Source organism: Rhipicephalus microplus, chromosome 2 (assembly GCF_043290135.1).
Source record: "Rhipicephalus microplus isolate Deutch F79 chromosome 2, USDA_Rmic, whole genome shotgun sequence".
In the NCBI taxonomy this organism is placed as follows: domain Eukaryota; kingdom Metazoa; phylum Arthropoda; class Arachnida; order Ixodida; family Ixodidae; genus Rhipicephalus; species Rhipicephalus microplus.
Window position 1 is genome coordinate 291,065,439 of NC_134701.1, and position 15,650 is coordinate 291,081,088.

At 44.6% G+C, this 15,650-nt stretch overlaps 1 protein-coding gene across 4 annotated transcripts in view; it reads right to left on the reverse strand.

The window, feature by feature from the left end:
* The window catches only part of Nup98-96 (nuclear pore complex protein Nup98-96), a 263,228-nt gene that overhangs the window by 19,882 nt on the left and 227,696 nt on the right, over window positions 1–15,650 (reverse strand). For 3 of the 4 annotated variants that reach the window (XM_075882251.1, XM_075882250.1, XM_075882252.1), the window contains 3 exons: window positions 5,148–5,356; window positions 3,146–3,446; window positions 2,647–2,770 (listed from right to left, as the gene is read on the reverse strand). In XM_075882251.1, the coding sequence (XP_075738366.1) occupies window positions 2,647–2,770; window positions 3,146–3,446; window positions 5,148–5,356 (634 nt within the window). Of the gene's footprint in view, window positions 1–2,626; window positions 2,771–3,145; window positions 3,447–5,147; window positions 5,357–15,650 lie in introns of all 4 variants that reach the window. The other variant, XR_005110629.2, reaches the window with a different exon arrangement.

Below are 15,650 nucleotides of genomic sequence, written 5' to 3' on the forward strand. Positions count from 1 at the left end.
GTAAAGCCGGACGATAGCATGCCCCGGCACTGCGAGTGGCTTGCTCATCGTTTGCAGAGCGGCGAAATACCATGCCTCTGCGGAGCGGACCGCAATCACCTCCATTGCTGTTATCGAGTGCCAAAGCAACGACGCTCGCCTGCGGATTGCTAGCAGAAACCTGCGATATTGGGCCGGAAGCCCTTTTTTTTTTTTTAATTTTTGGCTTGCCTCCGGCCAATCTGACGCACCAAGTGAAACTTTCTCGATCCTCCAAGCACATTTGTCATAGCATCGTAACCTAAGCCAAAATGGCGCCTCAACGAGCCAGGTTTTCAGATACAGTGCCCTAAGCCAATCAAAGGCGCCATTTTATCCACGTGATCGAAAGTGGCCAATAGTAACGTTTTACGCCTACTTTCTTTGTCTTTTTTATTTGAGAAAGTGGCAAGCTCAGTGTTACCCGATCGAGTGATAAAGAAAGCCAAACGCAAGAGCTTTTCAAGGATACCAAAATGGCTGCGTCGGAGCGGACCGTTCAAGAGTTACAGGCAGCCAAAATAAACACCATTTGCCCACAATTTAAAGGGCTGGGGGCGTACGAACACATTTTTGATTTACTGTTATGCCCCTAATACGCGAAATTTCGAAATGAAAACTTGCACACAGGTGCGGGATTGCAAAAAGAATACGAAAACGACACTTTCGAAAATTCGATTTTTGGGCAAATTTGCGCGTCCCAACAACCGTCCTTATCGAACCATCCTTATCGTTTCTCCTAATCGAAACATATGCATTACAAACTTTTTCAGGACAAAAAATTGTTTCTTGACTCGCAACTTTTTTTTAAACCTGTGTTTCATTTAGTACGAACTTCGGGATACAGGGAACAAATGCCGCGTCACGCTGAGGTTCATTATAAGTGGACTCGACTGTACTTGTTTGACTATTCGAAGCATTTGAATATCCACACAAACCTAGCCGTGTGACAGAAATGGACAATGAAAGAACAGAACCACAAGCACTGCAGCACGAGCTAGACTGACATTGTTCCCTTTTGGCATTTGAGAGTTCGCTTCTCAGTTGTTGCCGTGGCTAGGTCTGATCTATGTTTTGTGCTTTGAGCCTTGCTCTCTTGTTTGTTGCTGGAATGCAAGGCCTGATCTATTGAAATCGCCCAGACTCCACTAGTTCCAATCGCGCTGTCGGTACAAACGAAGAAACTCTGCAACTACAAGACACTGCTGATTGGGCAAAGAGCCACAATTATTTTCCAGATCGAAAGCGGCTGACCTCAACACAATGTGGTTTGGGAATTTTTCGTGGAGTTACGTCATGATGAGGTTGTCCGTCAGGTCCCCAAAGCGCAGGTGAACAGTGAGTCTGATGAAGCGCTGCCCACAACATTTATCAAATGTGGAATACAGCGCTACAACCTACATTGACGGCCGAAGACTTGCTTAAATACAGGCCGATTTAGTCGTTTAAAATTGTGCTTGTGCGCAGATGTGTACTGACAAGTTTTTCCTGCCATTGGGTAAATAAAGATGTTTTTGTCCTGTTGAATCCACTTTTCGAACTTTTGAATATTTGGACTTTTGAGTGCGGTTCCCGTAGAGCACAAATAAACGGTCGACGAGAGTAATAATAATTGTTGGATCTAAAGGGACCCTGAAACGGTTTTGGCAATTTCGTACAAACACATTTGGCTGGTAGGCCAAGTCCCAAGGGTTATTTAGAGACCGATTAGAGCTCTTTGCGGAAACTGTGCAAATTATTACAATATTTTAAAGCTGCGAATCACTGGATATTGTTGCTACTCAGCCAAACACATTTTCAACCACTCATTCGCAGAGCGACATGTGCTGGCCATTTGACGAGGCCAGAGCACGTCACTGCGGCTGCTGATCTGATTAGCTGTTATGGGATGTAGAATGCGCAGAAATAAGATTGGCTGGTAGGGTGGCAGCACCACCCGTTAGAGCAGATATCAGCTACTCCGCAATCTTCGTATCTGTTGCCAGACTGCGTGCGTGCTGCTGGGTACACTATGTATCCTACGAGACTACGCGCAACTTGTCTGTGGGCCATCTCGGAGGTCTAGGCAAGCAAATGCTCAAATCGTCGAGCGCGCTCATGAGAGCTCTGCGATCACCAGCGATGCCAGCATGTCTCATGAGCTATGAAGGCCAGGCAGAGATGAGGAGAAGGGCATGATATAATTGTCTTTAAGCCTTGGTGCACGGCATGCCACTGAATCTGGGGTGCGAATTATTTGATGATGCTCTAGCCTAAAAGCTGACAAAACTCAAAGAAAAAAACATTTCAGGGTCCCTTCAATATCCCAAAAACTACCACATGATTATGAGGAACACCGAAGTCCAAGGCTCTGGAAATTTCAACCACCTGAGGTTCTTTAACGAGCATCTAAATCTAAGCTGATGGGCTTCAAGCATTTTTGGCTTAATTAAAAATGCAGCCGCCGTGGTTGGTACTCGATCTTGCACAATGCCAAAGGCTTTAGCCACTAAACCACTGTGGTGGGTTGTTTGGCGAGTGTATTACATAAAAAAAATAACTGCACACTTAATTTGCATTGCAGCAATATCTAGCAATATCTCTAGGAACCGATTACTGAATAGCTCACAAATATATTTAAAGTTATACCATCAATGACAGCCTCTGTGGCAAGGTGGCGGACGATGGTTTCATGAGCTTCATTCCAGATTCCACCCTTGAGAAGGAAGATTGCTTTGTCCTTGAAGTTGCCTTCAGTGCTGGCACGAATTGCCTGCATTGAATATAAAAATAAATTGGGTGGCGAAAAATTCATTATAAAAATGCTTGCATTCTTACTATGCTCAGCAAATTTATCGGTTTTGTCTTGCAATGTCTGCCAGATTTTCACCTAGTGCATTTATGACCTGGACCTTGCCACTCATAGAAACTTGCTTTGTTTTTCTGGCTGCTATTAATTGACTCAGCATTTGCAGGATTCCACCGTCAAAGGCAATATTTTTTGCAACAGAATTTGAGAGAAGGTACAAGATGACTGCACAATTCTTATAGAATTTGTAGAGTCCTTAAAGAAAATCAAGTTGAAGAAAAAAAACCTGCCCTACAATTAAATGCATATTAAATACACCAAATATTGAAAGCCACAGACCTTGGCATGGTAAACCCAAGCAGGTGGAACAGTCAGTTTGTCACAGACAAAAGTCTCATCTTCGGTGAGGCCAGTCTCAGGATCAGAGCCCCTGAGTGAACCTGACGCGTGTCGCACAAGAAGCTCAGTGACGGCTTTTCGGCGCCCCGTGGCATCCTCCAAGTGCAGCAGAGCAAATACTGCCCAAGGCCACAGGCCCCACGACTCGAGCTGTGCTGCAAAGCTTGTGTGCAAGGTCTCGGCTGCAGTTGCGGACAGATGGCCAAAGCCAAAGGACTGCAGCAGCTTGTGCAGCAGCCAGCTTAAAAGCAGGAGAGAAAAGCAATTAATGCTTATACTAACGCTCGAGCAGTAAGACAAAATAAACACAAGTGGGCAAGTTGGTTATGACACACAATTGCAAATGATGCGAAAAACACAATATGATGACAGCTAGGTTAACCACAGTGTTGATATGACTAATAGAGAATATGGCTTTAACGAAAAGTAGCAGATAATGAAGCAAGAAAGGCTTTATCATCTGCTGGTTGTCATTAGGGCTCTGCCAAACAAAGAAAATGAGCCTTCGAAACTTTCTTCCTCCATTCATAAAAGAATATGGTCCCATTAAGGGGACACTAAAGAGCAGAAAGACCTTTCGCACATTAGTACAGTACAACTTAATGATACCGAAAACACTACTCTTACGCTGACTTGACGCTTAGTTAGCATGAAAACGGACGGAGAAAAAATGCGAATGGTGATGCCACCTTGAGATTCCCACACCTAACATCGTGACAAAAGAAAGCTCAAAGGTGTCTAGTGGGTGGTCTTATGTAGCTTCCAATCGATAAAAATGAAGTACATTGTAATCTGTGGGAGCCATTGACTTCACATACAAAGTTTCGGAACATTTCATTGAACCAATGCCATGAAAATATCGAAAATTCATTTTGAAATTTCTTACATCTCGTGCAGGGGTTTTGAGGAAAAACTTGAAACTGTAGCTTCACCCTTGATTTTCTCCACTAAAATGAACTTGTGATACTCAAAAATATGGAGTTGGAGTTCTCAGAGTGCAGTTTGTCAATCTAAACCAAGTCATTGTTCCTCTTTAGTGTCCCATTAACAGAATATAGGACATACTCCATATAATTACAAAGTTAATGAATTAGGCAATTTACATCGATTTATCGAAAACCTTTTGCAACAACATTCAAAATTTTTATGCAAAGAACAATTATAAAGAGACTCTTACTTCACATAAAACCTACTGAACAAATGTTAGAACAACAGGGCAGAACAGTATAATGTAGATTTCAATGACGTGAAATGACAAAATGACTTTTTTTGAATCTTAGATACGAATACGGTTGATGCAGCACTGGCATCCCATTTACAGTGGCCACATGTCACGCATAAAGTTTGAAGACATGCAAGTCAATTGACATGTGCAAGCTAAGGTAGCGACCTAATCAAGCTTGTGCGACCATTCTGCTGCCTGGGGTTTGCATGAAAAGCTCGAGTGCTGCACAAAGACAAGGGCTTCACTCCGTGAAGCACATGACATCACACACGCCATGGCAAAATGGCGGTCACTGGCTGAGGGTGGGATTTATAGCGGTGGCTTCTAGGGCTCGTTTTGCAATGAACTATTTTTTTACAATCCATTAATTTTTCTCATATACTGTATTTAGGCTCAAAAGACCCTCTATTTTTTTTTTCCCTGAATATCACAATTTCGTGAGCAACCATGTCAGTCCCTCTCCCACCATCTGTTTGAACTACACATCTATCTGGTGGCTAGACCAACAGAACAGGACAAGCTATTTCTTCCCATTTTTGCTAAGCATGTATTGTTCTCCTGTTGTGTGCAGTGCAATGTTCACATGTTCACAGGAGGCCCATCTAAAAACAGGCAACATTCCTTGAAGTTAAGCATCTTTATGATACTTAACTGGATATTTAATGGAAATTCTCACACATAAGCCCCATGTTTTCCAGTCATGCCTGGCAGGCTCACCTAATCCTGAAGTCCAGTTGAGAAGGCACAGAGGACACTGGGGCCAGCAGCCGGTCCAACCTCTGGGACTGATCACAGTACAGCTTCAGTAGCAGAAAGCATGTGTCCAACGGTGCTTCAGGGTCCAACACATACGGCTCCTCACCTACATCATCTTTATAACAAGGCGGGTATGGGGGCCGCGCGTAGGGCCGCAGTGGTTGGTCACTCTGCAATGCATGTGCAAACATTAGAGACCTCTTCTACAGCCATACTGCATTAAAACACTGTCTCATAAACTGCCCATTTTATTGATATATTTTTTTGAGACTCCTAAAAGTTCATTGCTTGTGTGACACCATGAGAGTTCAATGTCAAGAGTTCGACGGAAACTGGAGTGGTCAGGAATACTCCTCAACGAATACGAACAGTTTCGGACCTACACGGGAGCCAGAATGTTTGTGCCTTCAGAGGTTCTTTTTGGTTGGAGTCTCCCTTTTACCTTTTCACCAACAAATCCCATTAGTCCCAATGCACAAGAACGTTTGAAATTTTGCATGCTCGAACTTACCAGCATCTAATTTTTAAAAATTTCTGCTCAAACTGCAAGTTTGAAATGACGTTAACTGAAGCTACCACTGCTGCTACATTGGTCATTTAGCACACTAGAATTAGTGCTCTCTTCAGACAATCTGTTTGAGACAGCAGAAGATTCCAAAAATCAGCTTAGCAATGATGCCAAGGTGTTATGGGGTTTAGCTTATAAAGAATATAAAGGATGTTAATGTCACAGCAAAGTGTGGCGAAGCCTTTACGAATAGATACCGGACATGCACGAATGAAAGACGGCAGCGGCAGGCAGCAAACACACCAATAAATGAATGAAAACTAGGCTCGTACGATTACTCCAATACTTTGAATATTCAAACGAATATTACAGTATTTGAACTCGCTTTGATTCCAATTCAAAATGTTAGAAACATTGAAGCACTTGAAATGAAAGAATAGATTAGTCTTTGCAAATATTCATATGTTTCAAATATTTTAACAAATAAAGCAGTATTCCAATTCACTGTGAATCGAATTTAAGTTATTGAAAATTTTGAAAGGAATGCATAGGCGCATATTAACCCGCATGTGACACCCTGTGAAGGTAGTTTCACTGCAGTAGAAAACAGCTACGCAGTGAAAGCACTTGTCTAAATGTACGCAATTTTACGTTTAAGCCACCTTTGTAAAAATGGTTTCATTGCAGTGAACAAGTGCTAAGCCGTGAAAACACATAGCCAGGGGAAATCCGCACAGGGCGAAGGGTAAATGAGAATATTATTCTCACATCGATACATTTTTTATTAAGTTTAAAAGCTTGTTATACCGACTTATATGCTCCAGGTATAGCAAATTTTAAAAAAATAATATATTTTACAGGCTATCACTTGCCTTCTACCGAAAGTGAAATCCTGCTACTACTCAATGTTTTTGCTGCTTTCTTTGATGCAAAAAAATTGCATTTGCACAGGCCTAGTTTCAATTTCTTTTAAATATTGTGCAGGTTGGTTACGTCATAACAAATATGCCCATTTTTCTTCATAATATGCGATATATATACTGTTCGAATTCGATTCAAAATTATTCGACCAACCTAAAATGCACTACTCGCACAAGCCTAGAATAGATGTTTACAGTAATGTGATTGGCGAAAGCCATTTTGAAGCAGTTACTTGGAGCAGCCGAAAGTGAGTTTTGGAGCAGGAAAGGTGCTTTCAGAATAGCCAAAATTGTATGCTGGAACAGGAAAAAATAGGTCTTTTGACCCGCTAGAGGCTCGCTACCCAGTGGGAAATTTGAACTAGTAAGAATAAAACAGCTAAATAAATCACAACTAAGCAGCATTCCATGAAGTTGCAAGCATGTACAGCTCGTACTACTAATAGCTAGGGGTGCCAACTGTACCCGATTTTGGGAGATTGTCCCAACTTTTCATTCCGCGTCCAGAGTCCTCCGCCGTCTCTGTCACGACTACTAAATGTCCCAGATTTGTTTTGGACCATTCGGTTACATTTTTTGTAAGATCCAATGTTTGCCCAACAACATGCATCACGCTTTGGAACACAACGTTATCACGAATCACATGCACGATGCAATGTGGCGGTGGCTAGCTGTGACTGCGAGGCGTCAGGAAGTGCGACAACTTTTACTAGTACCGTATTTACTCGACTATTAGGTGCACTTTTTTTTTTTCAGAAAATCCGGCTCGAAGCTAGGGATGCGTCAATTACGCAGGGTAAAATTTCAGAACATTTTTCGACTCGATTCTCGCGCTTTAAATCTGAACAATTGTCAAGTAAAAGGCGACTTTATCGTTTACCAATTAATTCAGCATAAAACAAACATATTTACATACCTTTTATTGAACAAGCGAGAGCCATCAACTGCACACACACACGTAAAATTTATTTACACAAAAGTAGTAGGTGTTTCTTCTTTTTTCTATTCGGAGTCCGAGTCGGAGAGCACACATTCATCATAGCTGAGCGGGGATTCGTTTTTGGTGAGCGAATCATCAACACCCCACAACATGTCATCCTCACTCACATTCAGTGCGTTCGAGATACCCGTCTTCTTGAAGCTTTTCCTGACGACTTCATCAGAGATCGCCTGCCACGCTTCCACAATCCAAGCGCACAGCATTTCCACAGGCGGCCTCTTAATCTTACCACCTGGAGTCAGCTGATGTCCTCCAGCCATCCAGGCAGTGTACAGCCTTCGAACAGTGTCCTTGAAAGGCTTATTCAAGGACACATCCAAAGGCTGCAGTACGATGTGAGGCCGCCCGGAATCACTGCCAGGTCTGTGCACAGCTCCTTTAGCTCATCTCGTACGCAGTGTACTAGGTGCCCATGAAATCTGTCCAGGACAAGCATGAACGGTACAACAGACCACCCGGACGCCGACCCCAGACTGTTTTCCCCCAAATCACCATGAGTTCCACGCTCATCCAGCCTTCTTCCTGGACTCCGACACTAGATGCCTTAAGGAAAATTTGCTTTTGGGAGCGTCTTACGTTTAAAAATATCGTAAAACAGTATCTTGCACCCATCCGCTGTCACCGCCAGCATAACAGTGCATCGTTGTTTATCAGCGCTAGGCGGTCTGACGATGACGCTCCGTACACCTTTCTTCTCCCCTGTCGTGTTCCACAGCATATCAAAGCAAAGGGGGGTCTGATCAGCGTTGCCTATCTGGGACAAAAGGAAGTCTTTCTACTGTCGGAGCATTATAACGAAATGGAGGAAGTCTGCCACTTCGTCCTCGTATGGTGCGGGCAAGCGCTGGCACAAGTTGGTACGCCTTCGCAGTGCGAGGCCATGGTGCCGCATGAAAAGGGTTGTCCATGCGAAGCTGGCTTTGAACTCCTTTGCTTCGATGCGCTGCACTCGGGCTATTTTGCGCACCTCAGTCTGCACAATACCGAATGACACAGCACAGCCGTCTTGTCGTAGCTCCCGTATATGCCGGACCAGCTGCTCTTCGACGTTCGGATACCTGCCGGTCTTGGCACTGCAGAAAGCCCGTCGTGTCTTCTTCATCACCTTAAGCTTTCTTCTTGAAACCCTCCAGTACCGAATACTAGTTTCTGCAACACTGAAATGCCTGCTTGCAGCCCGATTTCCATGCTCCAGGGCGTACTGCACTGCCTTCAGTTTGAATCCTGCTGTGTAGCTGGCGTACCTCCACATGGTGAAACCAAAGTTGAATACACGACTACAACATACACACACCGCTCGCAAAATAGCGCTTCTTTCTTTTTCTCTGATGGTGGTGGTGGCGATCGAGTCCCCGGCGTTGTACACGTGACCTCCAAAGAGCGGTGCAATTTGCGAGTATCACTAATTTATGGAGCAGCAGCTTTTTTTTTTTTTTTTCGGTCATGGATGCTTTTTGTTTCTTTCAGCTTTTTTTTTTTTCGGTCATGGATGCTTTTTGTTTCTTTCAAGTTTTATTTCGACAAACACGTTGGTTAAATCGTTGCACTTCGATTTTTAATTATTTGCTCGTCGATTTGCCTTCTTTTTTTCTTCAGAGTATGGGGATCACGTTCGAACTGTACTGCTAGGGGGGTAGAATCATTCTTGATGATGATGATGTTTGATGTTTTATGGCGCAAGGGCCATTTCACGGCCAAAGAGCGCCAGTTCATCTTACTAAAATTATGGACAATGATTGTGATAAGCGGCTGTATAAGGGCCATAAAATTCCTCGCAGTAAGGCGGGTAAAAACATACAAGTAATAAAATCATGACCATGCGGTGAAAGGTGTGTGTGATGTGTATAGATGACAAAAGTTGGTGATAATAAAAGACGATGGTGCATATGTATGGCATTAGCACAAGTGCCTCACTCGTTCATACCCTTGCGTCCAAGGGCCGTGAGGCATGTGCTTTCTTGTGTAGCCACCGCAGCAAAAACCTCTCTGGAGAGGTCATGCTACGGTATGCCCGGGTATATGACATGAAAGCTATGAATTTCTTTTAAAAACGCTAACAATGATTTATAACTAAAAAGCGGTTCCCTACCGACAAACATTGCAGGGTGTAAAGGTATATGTTGTCGGTAGGGTAATGGAAAGTGTTGTTTTCTTACAGTGTCCAATTCTTTGCACTCAATTAAAATGTGAAGGACTGTCAATGCTTCACCACATCTGTCACACAATGGTGTATCGCCACCGGACAAAAGGTGTGTGTGTGTCGTGTATGTGTGTCCTATCCTGAGTCTCGTTAGTATCACCTCTGTATAACGCGATTTCGATACGGGCGGCCAATGACCAAGGTGTGGCTTAATAACGTGTAGTTTGTTTTGTGTGTGTGTATCCCACTTGCTCTGCCAGTATACTCTGAGGTTTCGTTTGAGGGATGGTTTAAGATCGAGGGCCGGGATTGATATGGGTGTAGGGGCAGTGCTTTTGTGCACGGATGCAGCGAGCTGATCCGCCCTCACGTTGCCTTGAATCTCACGGCGCCCTGGCACCCAGCACACTACAACATGTTGTTTGAGTGTGTAAAGTGTGCATAAAATAGAGTAAAGTGAGACAAGGACTGGGTTTTTTTTTGTTTTTTAAGACTGTGCAGAGCCGTTACCACACTTAGGGAGTCTGTATAAATTACTGCTTTTTGTATTTGTAATTGTTTGATGTGTTTAGCTGCCACAAGTATCGCGTACGCTTCCGCTGTGAAGATACTTGTGCGTGGATGTAGTGGACCAGCATCCGAAAAGGATGGGCCTACAGCAGCGTAGGACACAGAGGAGTTAGTCTTGGAGGCATCTGTGAAGAACTCAGGACATGTGTATTTGTGTTGAAGTTCAAAAAGTATGTTAGGATATGGGCAACAGGTGCATGTTTTGTAACTTCTAGGAAAGACACATCGCAGTCTATAGTCTGCCATTGCCACGGTGGCGGATATGCTACAGGAGCCATTAAACTGTGTTCTAGTGAGATTCCAGTTTCCTCAGCTAGACTCTTCAGGCGAATAGAGAAGGGCTGCCTCATCGAAGGCCTGTTTTGAAACAAAATTGAGCTCGACAAATCATTAATAGTAGAGTATGAGGGGTGCTTCTTGTCTGCTTTCACCTTAAGGTAATAAACAAAGGACATGTAAGTTCTCTGCAGATGAAGCGACCACTCATTTGACTCAACATAAAGGCTTTCTACGGGGCTGGTGCGAAAAGCACCCGTAGAAAGGCGGATGCCCAAATGGTGCATGGGGTCCAGCATCTTCAAAGCACTTTGAGTCGCAGACTGATAAACAACGGCCCCATAATCTAAGCGGGTGCGAATGAGGCTTCTATATAGGTTCATGAGACATTGCCTGTCACTACCCCACCTAGTACGTGACAACACTTTTAAAACATTCATGGCATTTAAACATTTTGTTTTTAGATACTTGATGTGCGGTACGAAGGTCAACTTGTTGTCCAAGATTAATCCTAAGAATTTATGCTCCGTATTAACAGGCAGACACTGACCGTTCAGTTCAATGTCGGGTTCTGAGTGCATGCCTCTCTTTCTGGAGAACAGGACACACGTGCTTTTTTGTGGGTTCAGTCGGAATCCGTTTTCCTCTGCCCATTTTGAGAGCTTGTTTAAACCTAACTGAACCTGCCGCTCACACATTGCCAGATTGCAAGACCTAAAGCCAAGCTGGACGTCATCCACATATGTACAATAAAACATATTGCGAGGGATGGTCAAGCGCAAGGAATTCATTTTTATGAGAAAAAGTGTGCAGCTAAGTACACCACCTTGTGGAACGCCTGTTTCCTGGACAAATGTTTGAGAATGAACCGTGCCCACTCGGACACGGAATGTCCGGTTTGACAGGTAACTTTTGATTATGTGAAACATTCTTCCGCGCACGCCAAGGTTGGATAGGTCTCTTAGAATTCCAAAACGCCATGTTGTATCATAAGCCTTTTCGATATCGAGGAACACGGAGAGAAAATATTGTTTATGGACGAAGGCGTCTCTGATCTGTGCCTCGATACGAACAAGGTGGTCTGTCGTGGATCTACTCTCTCAAAACCCGCACTGAAATGGGTCGAGCAAATTGTTTGTTTCAAGAAAGTGTACAAGTCGGCAGTTTATCATTTTTTCGAAGACTTTGCACAAGCAGCTTGTAAGTGCAATAGGCCTATAACTCGAAGCTAAAGAAGGGTCCCTGCCCTCTTTCAAAATGGGAATAACAATAGCCTCTTTCCAGGAGGTAGGAATAGTGCCAGAAGACCAAATAGCATTGTACAAACAAAGTAAGGTTTTTCGGGTTTCGTTTGGTAGGTTCTTTAACATTTCATACATCACACGGTCAGAACCTGGGGCAGAAGTACTGCAGGAGTTCAGAGATGTTCGGAGCTCAGCAAGACTGAAAGCTTGGTTATATCCCTCGTATCTAGTGGATTTGTGTTCAAGTTTCTGCTTTTCTATTCTTGTTCTGTATTTTTGGAAAGTGTCAGTATAGTGGGACGAGCTGGATACCTGTTCGAAGTGTGCACCGAGGAAGTTTGCCTGATCTTCCAAGGTATCACCCTGAGTGTTTACGAGTGGAAGTGTGTGTACTTGTTTTCCTGCTATCCTATGGACCATGTCCCAGACTTTAGCCTCCTGTGTGTATGAATTAACCCCTGATAAAAACTTCTGCCAGCTTTCTCTTCTGGCCTGCCGACGCGTTCTCCTGCCTTGAGACTTTATTTTCTTGAAGGTTTCAAGATTTTCGGCTGTCGGCGAGTTCCGAAGCAGCCTCCAAGCTCTGTTTTGCTGTTTGCGCGCGTTTCGGCATTCAGAGTTCCACCATGGCACACGTCGTTTTCCAGGGTGTCCATTTGTTTGTGGGATGCATTTTGTTGCAGCATCGATCAAAAACGCTGTGAAGTAGTTCACCGCAACATCAATGTTCAAAGTACGGATGTCATTCCAACCTAGACTAGCAATAGTATAAAACTGTTCCCAGTCGGCTCTGTTTATGAGCCACTTGGGAACACGTGATGGACACTCAGTTACTGTCGTGCTCAAAACTACGGGGAAGTGGTCACTTCCGTACGGATTACTGACGACTTTCCACTGGAGTAGAGGCACAAGAGATGGAGATACTATGCTCAGGTCTATGGAGGAGTAGGTGTTATTGGCGAGATTATAATAGGTTGGTTCTTTTCGGTTTAGGAGACACGCGCTCGACGAGAGAAGGAACTGTTCGATCAGTCGACCTCGCGCGTCATACCGAGAGTCTCCCCATAGCCTGCTATGCGCATTAAAGTCTCCAAGGAGAACATAAGGTTCCGGAAGTTCATCAATTAAAGAGTGTAAATCACGTTTTTGTAGCTGATAACTAGGAGGAATGTAAATCGTGCAGATTGTGATCAGTTTATTAAAAAGAACCGCTCGAACAGCCACTGCCTCAAGGGATGTTTGGAGTTGTAAGTGTGTGCATGCAATTTCTTGATTCACTATGATGGCAACACCTCCGGATGATGTCACGGCATCATCACGGTCCTTTCGAAAAATAACGTATTTGCGAAGAAAATTTGTGTGTTTTGAATTAAGGTGTGTTTCTTGTACACACAGCACTTTTGGTGAGTGTTCGTGTAGGAGTTCTTGGATGTCGTCAAGGTTTCTGAGAAGGCCCCTGACGTTCCATTGTATAATTTGAGTGTTCATGGTGGATGTAAAATAATGCTGTGTGTACGAAAAACAAGTGGCTGTTTAGACGGGGAGTTTGAGTTCACTTAACAGGGCCATCACCAGGCCCTGTTATTTGCTTTTTTGTTTTCTTGGCGCGCTCCAAGGAGCCACGCCGCTCTTTCGGCACCAAGGGTGCCGACGTATCCATTGCCTCCTCGGAGGCACTGGATGCCCGCACGTGCGGGCTGTTAGTTTGGATTTTGGGCCTCGCCTGGTGAGGGGAGGCCTTGAGACCCGAAGACTCTGGAGTTTCCGGTCTCTGTTTGAGAGTAGGCGGTGTAGCCTGGGCTACAGCCGCCTTGGGGGCAGGTGCCACAGCCGACGGCTCGCTCTGCGCGGGCCGAAGGGGTGGCGAGGGCTGGTGCGGCGGTGCCCCCTGACGCGCCGCATCAGCGTATGTAGGTCCATAGAATGGGGCGACTCTTCGCCGTGCTTCCTTAAACGTAATGTTCTCCTTCACCTTCAATGTAATTATTTCTTTTTCTTTTTTCCAGTATGTGCAGGAGCGTGAATATGCGGCATGGTTTCCTTCGCAGTTCACACAGTGTGCCGGTTCTTTGCAGTTCTCGGACACGTGGCCTAGGACTCCACATTGTGCACAAGTCTGGCGACCACGACAGGTCTTAGAGCCATGGCCATACTTCTGGCATTGGAAGCAACGACGAGGATTTGGTATATACGGCCTGATAGATGTTTTCGTGTACCCTGTTTGAATGGAATCCGGTAGTTTACTGGATGCAAACGTGAGTATCAAGTGTTTTGTCGGTGTTTCCTTATTGTCTCTTCTGATGATGATTCTCTGTACATTAGTGACATTTTGGCTCTTCCACCCCTCCAAAAGTTCAGTCTCAGTCAAGTCAATTAAGTCCATGTCAGATACCACTCCGCGAGTTGTGTTCATTGACCTATGTGGTGTTATGGTTATTGGTATGCCACCGAAATCTGAAAGACGGTCTAGCTTTTCAAATTGTTCTTTGTCGCGGATTTCGAGGAGAAGGTCTCCACTAGCCATTTTGGTTACCTTGTATCCCGTGCCAAGAGTTTCGGTGAGACATCTAGAAACTAGGAAAGGAGAGACGGTCCTGGCTTGCTTTTCAGTTTTTTCACAATGGATAACATGAAAGTGAGGATATGTTTCTTTTGGCTGGTTGAAAAAATTTATAGCATCGGTGCGTACCCGCTTTAAGCCGGTACGATCAGACATTAGGGGGGATGCTCCATGCATGCCTTTCTTATTTTTGTTCAGCAGCGTTGGCGGCCACCCACCACGGAGCCCAACGAGGGGACGCTACAAGTTTACAGGTGCTGAAAACTGCAGACGCCAGCCGTACAACGCTACTATAACCCAATGCGCCTAGACCTAGGTAGGCTATTTGCACAGGGTTAACCCTAGCCGCCAGGAAGTTTGGAAGTAAACGGAAGGGAGTAGAAGACAGGACAGATAAATAGTAAGAGATAAAGACGAAGATGTAGGGAGAGAGAGAGATAGGAAAAGGCGACTGCCGATTTCCCCTGGGTGGGTCAGCCCAGGGGTGCCGTCTACGTGAAGCCGGGGCCAAAGGGGTGTGTTGCCTCTGCCGGGGGGCCTTAAAGGTCCAATCACCCAGCGTCAGCTCAACCCCCAGGATCCCCTTTTCCCCGGACACGGCAAAGCCACGCACGGCTAGGCGTGGGAGGGAGTAGAAACTCCCCCGTTAGCTCGGGTCCGTGGTGTCGCTACACACCAAACGCCTGCTTTAACAGGCGCCCCTGCGGGGAGAATCATTCTTGATCACGGCCAAGTTCAGGGGGCGTCTATTATGCGCGGAATTAAAAGAAAAAAAAATTGAATTTTCCGCAACTAAACTACGGTTGAGTCTATTATGTGAGCAAATATGGTCTTTTCTCTAGCAAACCAAAGTGTTGCGAACAGCCCATAGACAGTTGAAGTACCTCTTCAAGAAGCCGTAAGAATAAAGCAGCAATGAACTTGTGTGAAAGAAAGATACCGCTATATTGAATATCGATTTCTCTGGCTTCCTATGCTAGTGCCCCCCCTCCTCCCCTTGGAGGAGTTGGTAACCCTCCTCATAGCCTAACCACATATAGTTGAAAAATACCATAATGCAGTAATTTCTTACTACCATTCATCCTCCCACAGAACTCCGAGACAGAGAGAGACTCTTTATTAGAAAAAAAAGATTTTCGCCGGCGTCTATATATCGCTGGCATGCAACTCTATATAGGGATGAGGAAGGGGACTGAAAAATTTTAGTAGCGAGAAAAGAAAGAAAGGGCTCCATAAATACACATAC